At 41.4% G+C, this 15,169-nt stretch overlaps 1 protein-coding gene across 2 annotated transcripts in view; it reads left to right on the forward strand.

The window, feature by feature from the left end:
• Positions 1 to 15,169, forward strand: part of LOC110988640 (uncharacterized) — a 65,967-nt gene that overhangs the window by 36,941 nt on the left and 13,857 nt on the right. For both annotated transcript variants that reach the window (XM_087133295.1, XM_087133294.1), the window contains 11 exons: positions 947 to 1,108; positions 2,372 to 2,533; positions 4,273 to 4,482; positions 5,080 to 5,772; positions 6,776 to 7,006; positions 7,613 to 8,481; positions 10,494 to 10,641; positions 11,733 to 11,853; positions 11,968 to 12,101; positions 12,555 to 12,786; positions 14,669 to 14,859. In XM_087133295.1, coding sequence (XP_086989421.1) covers positions 947 to 1,108; positions 2,372 to 2,533; positions 4,273 to 4,482; positions 5,080 to 5,772; positions 6,776 to 7,006; positions 7,613 to 8,481; positions 10,494 to 10,641; positions 11,733 to 11,853; positions 11,968 to 12,101; positions 12,555 to 12,786; positions 14,669 to 14,859 — 3,153 coding nt within the window. The remainder of the gene's footprint in view (positions 1 to 946; positions 1,109 to 2,371; positions 2,534 to 4,272; positions 4,483 to 5,079; positions 5,773 to 6,775; positions 7,007 to 7,612; positions 8,482 to 10,493; positions 10,642 to 11,732; positions 11,854 to 11,967; positions 12,102 to 12,554; positions 12,787 to 14,668; positions 14,860 to 15,169) is intronic.

The following is a 15,169-nucleotide window of genomic DNA, read 5'->3' on the forward strand; positions in this document are numbered from 1 at the left end:
ACCGTGCAGTACAGAACGTGCATGCATGGATGCTGATTCATGTAATGGGCTGTTTGCATGGTTGAGGGGAAGGAGAGGCTGCGTGTGCATAAAGGATGTTACCTTTGGGGTTCTTCCAGATCTCGATTTTGTCTCCGCCCTTGAGTTTGCTTAAATTTGGGTGGTATATTCCTTTTACAAGTTGTTAAGCCCTTCACACCGTGACTGCTGGGCTGTGGTATACCCAGTATGCAAAGCTCTGTCCAGCAGCAGGTGCATGATGAATAAAATGTATGTGTGGTGCGCACTAATCTTCACACAAAGCCACGGCTGTCGGTTCCTAGGATGAAGAGGTGAATAAAATCTCCTTTTATAAACTTGTTGCACGTGTGGCGAGCAGCGTGCACACAGACTCTTGACCAATCAGAGTCGATTAAACTGTCTCGTATCCAGGTGCCAGTGCATGATTAATGGAGCTGGGCATTATTCACTTCTCAGCGGGCATTATCATATTGTAATACCTGGTCAAGTTGGACATTGTTGAATAGGAATGATGTCTGAGGTACATGTATTTATGAATAAAACAAAGCGTGTTGCTGGAGAAGCTTCAAACTGTATGCAAATTTTAGCATGTCCCCAAAGCTGTATTCATTTTGCAAAATGAGGGTCTGTATAACTCTTGACAGCCTCATCACCCAGCAGTAACTATACACCTTTTCAGCATTGCCATCTACTCTGCAAACAGTTTGGATTGAATTGTGTCAGTGACACACCAGAATTCTGCACTTGTTGCATCTTGAGTATGATTTACTGACAAAGAAACTGAAGAGAAAGTAATGCTGTGTTGATATACACTGACATATAATGTTAGGAATATGAATATGTTATGAATGTACAAGACACTAGCATTGATTACAAAAGGTCAAGGAAAACTCTTCCAGTTTATTGATGTTATCTGTAAACCTAGGCATTTGTCCCAGTGGCCACTTTTCCGACACCGGACTTAAGCCATGCTTCAAGTGTGAGAAAGGATCCTACCGGTCTGAGGCTAGGTCGCTGTCCTGTCTCCCATGTCCAGTTGGTCAGTCTACAGCTAACGTTGGATCCATGGACATCGAGGACTGTGCAGGTTAGTGTTGCATGATCATCGTGTGTGCTAGTTATTCACTGTATTATATTTCAGCACTGAAGAAACTCTGATGTTTACATGAATGCAACCTCAATGTACATGGACAAGTATAGCTGGAAGTGATAATTTCGATTTGCCATTGAGCTTCAACCACTTCGAACAAGGAACACATGGCCAGAGGTCTGGGCACTGGATTCCGTAAACACTTTATTCGATGCGGTGAACTGTGGAAGTTAAATGTTCTAACAATCATAAATCTTTGGAACAGTTTGAAAAATCATATATGTGACTAAATCAGTAAAGTAATATTAATTGAAATGTAATCTGAGTGCGCAATACAGTACTGCAATATATCCTACCTGCCATGCAGGTAGATCCTTAAATTAGGTAAATTAGAAAGAGCTCAGAAAGCTAAACATGAATATTCAGAATCCAATGTTCTCAAGAACAGCTAACAAGTGACATGTTCGTAACTCTAGAACTATCTACATTATATTTAACCTGGGAGTACACAGGGCCAGACCTGGGGCCTGTAAAATGTAAAGTCTAACAGAAACATGTATCCCAAATCATCTTGTCCATTGTAGCTAACTTGTCGGCCTACACTTAAGACATGCTTCGCAGCTATCACAATCTCAAGAAAACAATAAAAATATGAAGTTTAGAGCAAAGCATGTGAGAAAATTGGCTATCTGGTCAATGAATTTGCCCCTGACTTCTGTAAGGGGGTCTTGAATAGCGCCACCATGTACTGGGGAGTAATCTCTGAAACAATACTGTAAACTGTAAAGGGTGCCACCGGTGTTGAGGAATGATGGCCACTGGGTCCTTCACAATACAGTTTTTGCTCTCAGGGGGATATACTCTGTGCTCAGAAGTATCTGTAGTGTGAAAGTTAGGAGTAAATCACAGACCACAAAATGGCTGTGATAAATGGAAGAATCGCAACCTACCGGTACCCTGATGAAACTTAGAATTAAGCCCTTCGCGTTGGGATTATTTTGACCGCGACTGCTGGGCTATGGTATGCCCAGTATGCAGGGCTTGGTCCAGCAGCAGGCCCCATTGAACCAGCAGCTGCATGGTGAATAGACTGTATGTGTGATATGCACTAATCCTCACACAAAGCCGCGGCTCTCGGGGCTAAGAACGGAGAATTTGATAATTTGTTTTGCCAACAGTTTCAGTAATTGGTTCTAGTTTGACTGTGTTACATTAAAATTTTGCTGATAATCTTATGTATTGATGTTTGACTTTACCTAGACGTATGTCCTGCTGGGTCGTTCTCTGCGTCTGGGGTAGAGCCATGTACTATTTGTCCACTCCATAGCTTCCAGTCTGAGCAAGGTCAAAGTTCCTGTCAGCAGTGCCCTTACCATCACACAACGCAGGTCACTGGAGCTACGGATCTGAGCATGTGTTCTGGTAAGTCAGACTGAAGAGTTGAAAAGAGAAACTAGAGGTCATCTGTCTGTTTGCCAACAGAAAATAGGGCTTTTTTGCATCCCTTTCTTAATTCAAACAACAATTACTGCACAAACCTGACGGCATAAATCTGTTATCATGACCATTTGGGTCCAAGGTTTCAACCCAATCAGGCATGTACTTTAGGAAATAACATGCTTTAAATAAAATGTAATTTGACTCCTCATCTGATGATGATGTCATTATCACATCAGGTACAATTTCATCTAGAACACTTCCTTTCCTTGTTATCTGCAATATTTGAAATCAATGGGATGTGTACTTCAGGGGATATAGGACTTCAAACAGTGCAAACAGTGCACCTTTTAATGCCACCTGACTTGTCTCCGGATGCCATCGTCACCACCAGCTCAATAATCTTCTATATCACTTCCCTTTCCATTTATTCACAAAGTTTCAACCAGGTAGAACATGTACTTCAGAAGATATTGGATTTAAAACGGGCACATTTAATGTCACGTGACTTGTCTCCTGATGACGTCATCATCACATCATGTCAACATTCCTCTAAAGTACTCCCTTTTCAAGATATCTGCAGCAAAATTGTTGACGATCAAACATCGCAAAGTTACCAAAATTTGTGGCTCAAAAACGTGTACAAACTCGTTTGCAGAAACACTGCTCCTTTAAGTTCATGTCATGATTTGCACTTAAACTGAACAATTTTTATGAAATATTACTTAGTATTCGGACTGTTGAGTATATTTCAAACCGAGTAACACAGCGCAACGCACAAGAGTTCTCTTTCTTGAGCCAAAGTTAAGGACTACTCATTCACTAGTGTTACGTAGAAAAACGTGTAGAAAGCCTATGGGGAAAAATAAAATAATAAAAAATCAATACAAAATAAGGTGATTATCACATCATGACATCATAAATTTGGCAATGATTTTGCATCATGGTCTTAGCTGGCTGTAACTTTGGTGACGATTGAGGATCCCAAAGTAACCCAAATTGTGCCCTGAAAACAGGTGCAAAGTCAATGGGCTAAAATAAATATGTAAAAATCAACAATAAATCACTTGATGACGTCATCATGACATCTTGTTTCTAAGACCATCTATGCATAAGGGTTCTTCATTGGTACAAGTTTGATGAAGATCCAAAGTTGCAAAAGCCTTTTAGTCGCAGCAACAAAATGTGTACAAAACAAAGGGGCTTTTGATCAGAAGAAAAACAAGAAGAAAAAAAAAAAGAAGAAAACGAATATCGTTTTGCAAGATTGCAAAAAAGCCCCCGCCAAAAGAAGAAAACGAATGCCTTTTTGCAAAATTGCGCAAAAAGCCCCCCCCCTAAAAAAAGAAGAAAAAAATGCCTTTTTGCAAAATTGGGAAAAAGCCAACAAGAAAGAAAGATCTGACCGTGCAGGGTTTGGGTTGTGATGACGAATCCTCAGTTGCAAAAGTGAGTTCTGGTTTTAGCAGACTTTTTGAGTCCAATTAACACTTGATTGTATGGACTAATTCAAGGAAATGACATTAGTAAGATGGCACTGTGCATTTGAACATGTCAATTGCATTCTTTGCCTTAAATGTAGTCCGATCTAGAACGTCACATAAAAGTCAATGAGTATTTAAGGTTCCAAAATGTTGTGCCCAATCTCAGACAAATTCAGACTATTTGCTTGTCAGTTTCTAAATACGTTATACATCATGTGTCGGATTTCTCTGCCTTCTCAGTGCGAACCTTCTGCTCCGCTACTTCCTGTCTGAATGGTGGAACCTGCATGGAGCTACTAGAGTCCTTCCTCTGTGAATGCCCAGCAGGTCTGACTGGAGAACACTGTCAGACTGATGTGATTGACTGCCAACAAGATTCTTGTTTCAATGGAGGGACCTGTTTAGATGAACTCAATGGGTTCAGCTGCACCTGTGCAGCAGGATACCAAGGTAATGGAATGAGAAATGGATTGAAGAAAAGAGAATGTACGTCATTTCTCTTAGTAACTGTAGCAACTTTGTAGGGTGTGGTACAAATCTGCCAAGAAGATAATTTCTGATGGACTTCACGCAGTGAAATGTCAAATTTAGAAGAAAAAATGCCAGAAGGAAAGCAATTTTTAGTGGTCACTAAATGCAACATTGTGTATTACTGTCTTGACATTGTGTCTACTTACAGCTGTTACAAAACACTTAATTTTAAATCAAAGATTTCAGTTGGACACAAATCCAGAGACCGCACACCAACATGGGGGACACAGACTATATCCACCTTCAGCATAAGCAACCCCTCATTGGTTGAAAAAAACCATAGTTGTGGGGAATTTTGATTTTGTAGGTAGAGACGTAACCATTTCATAGTCGTTTGTGAGATTTGTGCCCTCTCTTGGTCCAGGTCAGGGCTGATAGGTTGAATATGCTGTCTGTGTCAGGGTTCATCACCAAACTACTGTATCTGTACAGTGAATGATGTCTGCTAGCACAGGCTGTCCAATACATACTGTACAATAATAGAAGATATGGCTGTTATTTCTCTTTGTCTACCAGGTGATGATTGTTCCATGACCATTGATTTCTGCTTGAATGACCCTTGTGAGAATGGTGGTACATGTAGCAACCAGACTAGTGGATTCACATGTACATGTGATGTTGGATTCACTGGTGTCACCTGTGAGGAAGACATTGATGAGTGTTTGATGCATCCCTGTCAGCATAATGGATCTTGCCATAATGTGGAGGGAGATTACTTCTGTGAGTGTGCTGCCGGCTTCATCGGAGAGAACTGTGAGACTAACATTGATGAGTGTAAGTCCAACCCCTGCCAACACCATGGTACTTGTGTTGATGGCGAGGGTGCTTATCACTGTGTGTGTATCACAGGCTACTCTGGTCAACACTGTGAGATTGACATTGATATTTGTGCCAGCAACCCTTGTGCTGATGGTGCAACCTGCCAGGATTTGGATGATCGGTATCGGTGTGCCTGTCCCCATGGTTATGGTGGGGCCCACTGTGATGAATTACTGAGCCCATGTGACTACCATCCTTGTGAGAATGATGGTGTATGTATGGAGACATCCACAGAGGAGACAGGATACCAATGTGAATGCTTGGCAGGATTCATCGGACCAGACTGTGAGACTAACGTGGATGAGTGTGCCAGTGAACCGTGTTCTAATGGAGGTATCTGCATTGATGATGTCAACAGCTTTGAATGTATCTGTCTGGAGGGCTTTGAAGGTAAGTATTCTTTCCATATTTCCTTAAACAGCCGGTTGCAAACTGCCACTTTAACAGGCTACATGTATGTTGTGATTGGCAAAAGTTGTTGAGCATTTGTTGGCAGACATCTATTCTATGAATCTTGTTTGATAGGTGAAGCATATCTTGGTGTACAAATAATTATTCTTTCAATTTCACAACTGTGCAACATTTATAATTTCATTTATACAGTGCCAAAATAAATTCTTTGTAAATTTTCTGTATCAGTTGCTGCCTTATCAGCCAGACGAAAAATTGCAACACAGAGTGTTCACATTCTGATTCAGCTCATGGTTAAAGAGGCATGCTTGTGTGCCTGAAGTTGCTCTAATTGACCCATGGCTGTTCATGAAGTAGCGACACCCATAGACGACTTTATGGAATTTTGTATGTTGAGCATTGTGTTTCTCAGATTTTGCCTGTCACCTGTCCATTTTGTAGTAATTGGACAATATTTCACAAGCTGCGTTGACAGGGTTCCACAACTTAGTTAAAATTGTTTCTTTCTGTAATTGTCAGTTATAATTTGAGAAATTGCCACATCTGACAGAAGGCAGAATGGTGTGTCCCATTTTAAAGTACATGTGCCTCCTGAAATTGTTTCTGTTTGAACTGTGTGAAGTGCCATGACTGCTTTACTGCATATGCTGTACAACTTAAAATTCAGTTGGGTGAATTCATTGGTATTGTCATTGATTATAGTGAGTACATGTAACAGGTGATCAATCAGCCAATCATCAGATGATGGAAATGGTAAGAACATGTTACAAGGCTACAACAATGAAAAACAGATGTACCGGGTACATGTATTTCCAAAGCTTGCAATTCCACAGAAACCATCAATTACTGGTATGCCAACAGGCTGAGGTAGACTTCAGGGCAGTGCAATCTCACTGTCAACATAAAACCTACATGGAACCTTGGGAACATCTACCAACTATTAACCATTGTTTCACTGACTTAGTCTCTCTGTTGATTACAGGGTCTCGCTGTGAGGTACACACGGACCTCTGCAACCCCAACCCTTGTCATCACAACGCCGTGTGTGAGGCTGAAGGTGAGGATTATTACTGTGTCTGCCCTGCTGGACTGTCAGGCAGAGACTGTGAGATCCAGGTGGATGTCTGCCATGAAGGAGAGACTTGCTTGAATGGTGGCAGCTGTGCACCGCCCTCTATGGACCAAGTCTGCCTCTGTGTGGCTGGATTTGTGGGTGAGTTTTTGGGACAAGGGGATTGTAACCAAGAATTTAAAAACAAAAGAATCAAAGTGGAACCAAAGTGTGATCACTCAATCTCCATCTTTTTGGGTCATTTTTGAAAGTATAGACTCAGAGCACGTCCTGCTTATCAGAGCCTAGCATTTCCAAAGACTGAGAAACCTGTAAGCAGAGGAATGTGCATGACAAATTTAAACAACCAACTTAAGTCTTATCCCCCCCCATTGTTAGGCCATCATATACGGGCTGCGTACATCTAACTGTCAAATGTAGAGTTATGTTAGCAATGCCCAGAATTTAGGGTTTATGCTGTTTTCCCAATGGATGAGAAAAACCCAAGGACACTTGACACTGAAGTTGTCAGGTGAATTCTAATTGAATTGTGCTAAGGAAACTTGGAACTCAAGACACTATTCAAATGTAATACACAAATGGCTTAGAAATTCTTTATGGAGAAAGCATATCAGTTTTAAAAGTTAAAAGAATAGTCCCCAAAATATGTTAAATAGTGGCGAACCCTGAAGTCACGTTTGTTCTTATTTTACTGCATAGGTTGGTAACCTTCATTTCTGTGCATTCTCTTCATTTTCTACCCACCAGGAGAGCATTGCGAGATTGATTTTGATGACTGCACCTCTCTTCCCTGTGCCAACGGAGCCATCTGCATAGATGGGGTCAACGCCTTCACCTGCCAGTGCTTGGAAGGTTTCACTGGTACTCTGTGTGAGATTGATATCAACGAGTGTGTGTCACTTCCCTGCTTCAATGGTGGGACCTGTGTGGATCAGATCAATGGATACTGGTGTGAGTGTGCTGATGGTTTCCATGGAATCAACTGTGAAATCAACAAGGATGACTGTTTACCTGGGGCTTGTGACAAAGGCCAGTGTGTGGACGGAATCAACTCCTACCAGTGCTTTTGTGATGCTGGTTTCACTGGCCGTAGTTGTGACATTGATGTCAATGAATGCCAGTCTCATCCCTGTGCCAATGGTGGTACATGCCGTGATGTGGTGAATGGTTATATCTGTGACTGTGCAGATGGATGGGTTGGTGAGCAATGTGAGATTGATGAAGACGACTGTGTAGGTAACCCTTGCCTGAACTCAGGTCATTGCATCGATGACCTACAGTCCTTCACCTGTCAGTGCCTGCCTGGCTTCTCAGGACAGAACTGTGAGATCAACATCAATGAATGTCTGAGTAACCCTTGTCGCAATAAAGGAGTCTGCATTGATGGGATCAATGGGTTCATTTGTGTGTGCAAGGAGGGTACGAAAGGTACACTGTGCCAAATTGACACCGGTTACTGTCAGCCCAATCCTTGCAGGCATGGTGGGTCTTGCACCCCAACTACATATGGCTTTGAGTGTCAGTGTCAGGCTGGGTTTGAAGGAATACTGTGCCAGACTAATATTGATGATTGCGTTAACCATCAGTGTCTGCATGGAGCAAGCTGTGTTGATCAGGTGAGATGGTCTCTTGTGGACAATTGACATGACCCATATTACACTGTGAAATCCGGGTGTGTAAACTCAAGCAAAATTGTGTTTTGTCAGCCTTCTGCTTATTTCAGGAGTGTGAAATCTCCAGGTTTTTTGGTTGAGTATGCTGAATTTCGTTTTCCACATTTTTGCCATCGACAGGCCAGATTTTCCGAATTTTTCTTTCTTGCCTAAGTGCCAATTTTTCCATTGGTTTTCTTTCTTTTTCTACCGGCTCAATGCAAAGGCCCGGCCAAAACATTGCACATCCTTGTTTGGATGGTGAACAAGGCTGTAGTTCTGTAATTAATGTGGGCAACTAAATCAACTGTACATAAAAATGCAAATATATGTACATTTTACAGTGCATACAGTGATATATATTTGTGCAGGTCAAATTGCAATCACTGTGTGTAAACAGCATCCTGAGACCACCCAGTCATTGGGTTGTGATTGGCTGCCAACAAAGCATCAATATTCATACATACATGTACATGTGTGACAGTGGGACTCATTAAAGCCGATCTTGCATAAGTAGAAGTAGTGACTAACAATCCCCATTATAACTTGTGGTAGCACAGTTTACTGCGAATTTACGGCTGAAATAAAGTTTGTACATCTTCGCATTCACTGATAGAGGGTTTCATGACAACTGGCACGGGGCATGCAATGTTGTTGTGTCATGCGTCATTTTGTACAAGCTTTAAAACAATATTTGGACATTAACTTTTCAAAATGTCAGCGCAACACAAATGTATAATTGTCCAAAGAGGCTCTGACTTGGATAAAATCTCCGACAAGACCGATCCTCAAGTAACGAATCCGCAGCCAAACAGTGGATGAAATTCACTATAAACCATCAAATTACTTTTCAGTTAAAAAAATTCTACGCCCTAATATTTTTGACCTAAAAATTTTAGAAGAAAAACAAAAGATACCACGCAACTACCCAAGCGTTTTTTTTTCAGTGCAATAGGAAGCACAACTATTATTTTGTTTGGTCTCATGGAGTGGAACTCGTTTTGATTGCTCACTTATGAACATTTATACTAGGCCCCCCCAAAAAAGTTTCCGGTTTCTGGTTAGGAGCTGGTTTCAAGAGTTGTGTGGTGACGTGGCTTTTTGTTTTTTACTCTCCCTTTTTTTTCTGGAAATGATGTCTGTATGACGCGCGATGTCCTTCCCGACTGCATATGCAGGTAATGCCAGCCGCTTCAAACACTAAAATAAACTGGCCTCCACATTTTTTACTGAAGTACATGTATTTTCCACTTGTACATGTACTCAGGGCATAAGACCACCTTGTTTGTCTGGTTCCTAGATCTAACTAATGATGCCATCTGCAAAAGAGGGCTCAGCTCAATGTATGGGGAGCCAGAGGGACCCCTTTACTGTACATATTTCTCAACTGTACCCCATCAAAATGCGTTAAAATTACACAGTAGCAGGATCCCAGTCGATTAAGCAAGTTTGGCAGCTTTTGGACATTGTTTATACCAAATGAAAAACTAATTAATTTGCCGACGCGCAGGATTACGGCGATGCGCGCTGACCAGAAACCAGATATTGGGGGTGGGGGCTTTCTGCACCATTCTTATATTCTTACATGTATGTTTCATATTTAGGAAAGAATGGACTTTCCTGATCTTTCTCAAAACCCTTGAACTCCACCCACGCCTCTTAAGTCTTCTTTTTTTTTTTGTGGCTTGAGCAATACATGTATATCGAGAACTTTTTGAACATAGAAACCATGGATATTTAATATTAATATTACAACCCACGAACCCTCAAATGCAGGCAAGGCTATCTATCTGATTTTGTTTGTTACACTGCATCGTACTTCTTTTCTTGAAAATTTCAAACACCATTCATTTGTTTTAATTCCGTGGCCTACCTCTTTCTGCTCTCAAAGGTAGAGCTGTGACCTAATCCTCAGCTGTAGCTCATTTTCCACAGATCTGACCATTCCCTGTGGTTGTTTGTGTCCTTACCCACAGGCCAACCGTTATTCCTGTCGCTGTGCTCCAGGCTACACAGGACAGTTTTGTGAGACGGCTTTAGACATCTGCTCAGCTGAGCCATGCCAGAACAGTGCACAATGTCTGCCCACTGGAAACAGCACACACCACTGCATATGTGAACCAGGTAACTAGCACACTGCATGTCATCTGTGCCCATTGCTCCTGCAAAATGAATCTTATGAGAACTTTTCAAGTGGTTGCACAATTTAAGGAGCATTTATAAAGCGTGGAGCATGTCCAGCTTTTCAAGTATCCTGAAATTCATGTAGTGATTGATGAATGCAGCCTTCCAACCCCTTTTTGCAAGGCCCAGTCTCATGTAGACATTTTCTGTTTGCAGATGAAATTTCTATAAATTTGGGTTACAATTATTTTCCCGTCCCTGTTACATCTTGCGTATGATTTTATTGTGTTTAGAACTCATTGTTTATTTTCCAAGACTGAAAAAAGTGCTGCAAATTACCTGCCAAACCAATAAAAACAGTTTGAAATCAATTTCAGTGTCAAATATGTCAGATGGTATACTTGTCAGCGGTATAACAGGGATGAAAAAATGTCACACTTTGGACCCCAAATTTATAGAATGACCCATTTGCAAGTTAGGCAAAGAACCAATCATAAACAATAAGGTTTTCAAAGTAGATGCTTGGCTTAGATGTAGCTTGTAGCATTGTCTTTCAAGCAAGTACATGATATGCATGTGTTTTCAGTATATACATGTAGGACAGAATCTCCAAGTCATCAGTGATACCTTGTTCACTGTTCCTTGTTCGCTCATCTGAGGTGCAGAATATGCTGTCCGGCATAGGGCCTGCTCTTTTAACGTCAAAGTTGTGTTTTTCCTTCAAGTGACTGCTAAAACTACAGCTTGCCAACCGTACAAAATAAAAGAACATTTCAAAGAATTCATGTTAAAATCCCACACAGCTGTCCAAGCACCAAATAATAACACATTTCTGAGTAATAATACATGTCAATCAAAATCAATGAGTTGAATGTTCATTTTGAACGACTGTGAGGTAAAATAAACATCAACCAAAGGGCAATTTTTCTGCAAACTTTGGCCGCCCATACGAAAATGGAGAGTGGTCTGTTGCATCACTCAGCAACAACTTATGTCTCTTGTGCAAAGAACCATGATTAGTAACCTCTTTGGAGGACTGTGCACTCTGCTTGTGTTGTTAGTCATAATATCTGTTGGAATGTCTCCCCCAGGTTTCACTGGGTTGCGATGCGAGGCAGCTATTGATAACTGCACACCCAACCCTTGCCTGCACGGCGGTACATGCATCAATGGACTCAACATGTACTCCTGTGACTGTCCACCAGGCTACAGGTGAGTACAATTCATCTGTAGACATTGGAAGTCCCCTCAAACCAGTCATCAGTATCATTATGTCCATGTGAAGCAAGATGATTGTATTGGTTTGCTGTGTGTTTCTGATTACAGTGGCCCTGAATGTGAGCAGGATATCAATGAATGTGACAGCCACCCTTGTCAGAATGGAGCTCAGTGCATTGATGGTGTCAACCAATACCAGTGCAGATGCAGACCAGGATTTGTAGGCACATATTGCAGCCAGCGTAAGATTTATATATATTTTTTTCCAATTCAATTACGATTGCCCCAAAATTAGTCAGCGTATATACCGTGGTACTCCGACGAAGTGAATATTACGTTTCCCAGTGCCAATAATCACCAAATCCCTTCATAGATATAATTCATGCACTTAAACTCTTTTTAAGAGGCAATGTAGGGTTTCTCCAGCTTTCTGAGATCTACACAGTGAATTTCTACCAGTAGGATTATGTACCAGTGGAAAGTGATTATTTCTACTTGTTTTCATGAGATTGAAGAATCAAAATGTTGATTATTTATGATGATTTTGAGCAAGAAATCTGTTTGGTATCGACTGAATGGGCCACCATGTTGCCATCAGCGTAACTTGCCATTAATGGCCAGTCTGTGATTCAGCAGTGATAACTGAGGCATGGTTATGCTCATACTGCAGATGTCATGCATTTTTTTCATCTCAGAGGCACAGTCCAATTTTGACATGGTGTTCCGAGGCAGTTATCCAAGTCAGTACATCACTTTACCTCATGCGATCTGCACAAACCTGCGAGCCTTCACTGTAATGATGTGGATTCGCACGGCCAAAGTTGATGGGACCATACTGGCCTACACAACCCAGAAATCTCGACAGACACTGGGCGAGACACTGATTGCTATCAGCAATCCTGGAGCATTGCAGGTCCACATTCAAGGGTGAGTTCCTCTCATCTGTTCCCTCTTCCTCCTTTGAGGGAGTGTCGTGATGTTCCTTGACACTGCTCCATTGGGGTTCATCACACATCAGGTTTTAGTGTAACCAGATCCATACTTTCTTAACCACTTTGCGCTGGGGTTAGTTATGAATGTTAATGATACTGGGCCGGGATAATAATCATTTTTTCCGTTTTCAAAATTCTTCAAAAATTCATCATTTCATTTAACGGATCTTTATAGCCGCACAAAGTAATCTTTAGGCACTACTCTAAGTTGACACGTGACCTTCATTGACGCCCGAGTATTTCAGCCAGGCCTGCAGCCTTGTAAAATGAGCCCAGATTGTGTGGTGTTGTCTAACTTTCTTTTGTTCACGAACCTGCTACAGTGCACTGCTGACCTCTCTTCAATAGGGACCAGATTAGCATGCAGCGGTATTTGTATAGCTCATCGCTGCGGTGGTGGAGCGCTTTTGTCCCCGGTGGTAGTCCACTCGCTCTAAATGCCCCAAACCGTGGTATACTGTTTCAAAAAAAGGCTGGATTATCTCCAGTTTTGAGAGTGAAAAATGTCGATAATGCCCAGCAGCCTGGTCTTTTGTTCGGAGTACGGTCTTTTGTTACAGGGCCCTTTTCCCTTTGTCTGAGTTCGGAGACCCCGGCCACGCATATAAAGCATACATTTCAGATTCCGGAGTCCCCGGCAGGAAGTGGTTAATCGTGATAAAGTAAAATTCAACAAACTGTAAAAGAAGCACTGTGTCCTTTTTAACACAGTGTTTCCTGTAAAGTTCCCACCCTGTACCAACTAAAGGATGATTGACAACTGTTATGTAACATTGAAAATTGTCAGCACTGAAATCAAAGTATTATTTGTGATAGCAAACAGTTTTTGTTTGTTTGTGCTTGTAATTTTTATTTGGGATTTTCAAGTGAATGTTTGGAGTGAGAAAAGCTCAATAATGGACCCCGATATTCACCATTTGTGGTCAGGTATTGAAACATCTTGTACCCGTCAAAGATTTCAGGGATAAATATCTGAAATTTCCACTTTGTTAATTTCCCCTAAAGCCAGAGCTCTACACTGAACCCCAAAATTAGGCAATGTTGTCAATGTTCCCCAACTTGGACCCGCATTCTCAGAGTGGGAAGCAGCTGTGAGGTATTGGTCCATTTCCCAAAGTCACTCAATGTTGAGTATCTCCAAACCTGAACAGACCGTATTCAGCCCTGTGTAGAGTGGAAGCAGCAGCTTTTCTTGAAACTTCATTCAATTTATTGACTCCACGCATGCCACATTTTTTGGGAAAGTAGTGCAACAAAGTATGGCACATTTCACAAAAGTTACACAATGCATATAAAATCTGCAACTTCTGGCGTAATTCACACAATTATTTTAGGTGACGTAAGTTATGCCAAATAAATCAACAATTAAGGATTTTGCTAACTAATCTTGTTCATCACTGTTCATCATGGTCAGCATTGCTTTTACTAAATAACTTATACAAACAGTGTAAAATTGTTTTGGGAGGTGTTTTTTTTGGAAAAACGTGTGTAGCTTGTGTGAGAACTTTGAGCTGTTCTGCCCGGTTCTGACAAAGAAAAGAAGAAAACTTTTTCAAAATCCTGGGAAGGGCAAATGTAATGACTGCATTATGACATATGCAATATTGACAAGGAACAGCTATTGTAAAAGCTGCGATCTTCATCATCTAAGAAGTTTATTAGAGTCAAAGGTGTACCTGAGCAACTTTCCAGCCCATTGTTCAGAAGTTACTCGTGTGAATGGTCAACGTTCTTAGTGGGGGGTGAACAGAGTACAGGGTATGCAGAGGACTTTACATGTAGCATTCTGTGCCGTGTGTTTTGTCTGTATGGCTCAGGTATCGCTTCTTCTCCACTGTCTCTGTGAATGACGACCATTGGCATCATTTGGCCGTCTCATGGCATGAGCACGGTGGCATCCTCAAGATCTACCGAGATGGGCAGCTGAAACTAATTCGCAAGTCGGTGAGACCTGGTGCCAAGATCCACAGTGGAGGGGAGTTCATTCTGGGAGAGTTACGTAATTCTGGTGAGCATTGTTTGACATTTAGTTTAGCAATATGTGTATCCCTTTGTCTTTTGCTGCTTTTGTTCTGAGTTCAAGTCTTGGCAGAGGCGCATTTTTTCACTGTTAACAAAGAATTTCTGGGATCATCTTCATATATCTGGTTACTACTAAGATGGTACCATACTTGTGTGTACCGAAGGTGTTACAAAGTTGGTTCAATGTGTTTTTGACTTTTAAGTTAGTGTGACTTACCAAAATGAATGCACTCCTCTGGTTTAAGAATATGAAGCAAATTTTATGGTGCTGATCAGCTCCAACAGGGAGATGAGAG

Source organism: Acanthaster planci, linkage group LG02, assembly GCF_054643075.1.
Source record: "Acanthaster planci isolate LZ-2023a linkage group LG02, COTS_SCS, whole genome shotgun sequence".
NCBI classification, from domain to species: Eukaryota; Metazoa; Echinodermata; class Asteroidea; order Valvatida; family Acanthasteridae; genus Acanthaster; species Acanthaster planci.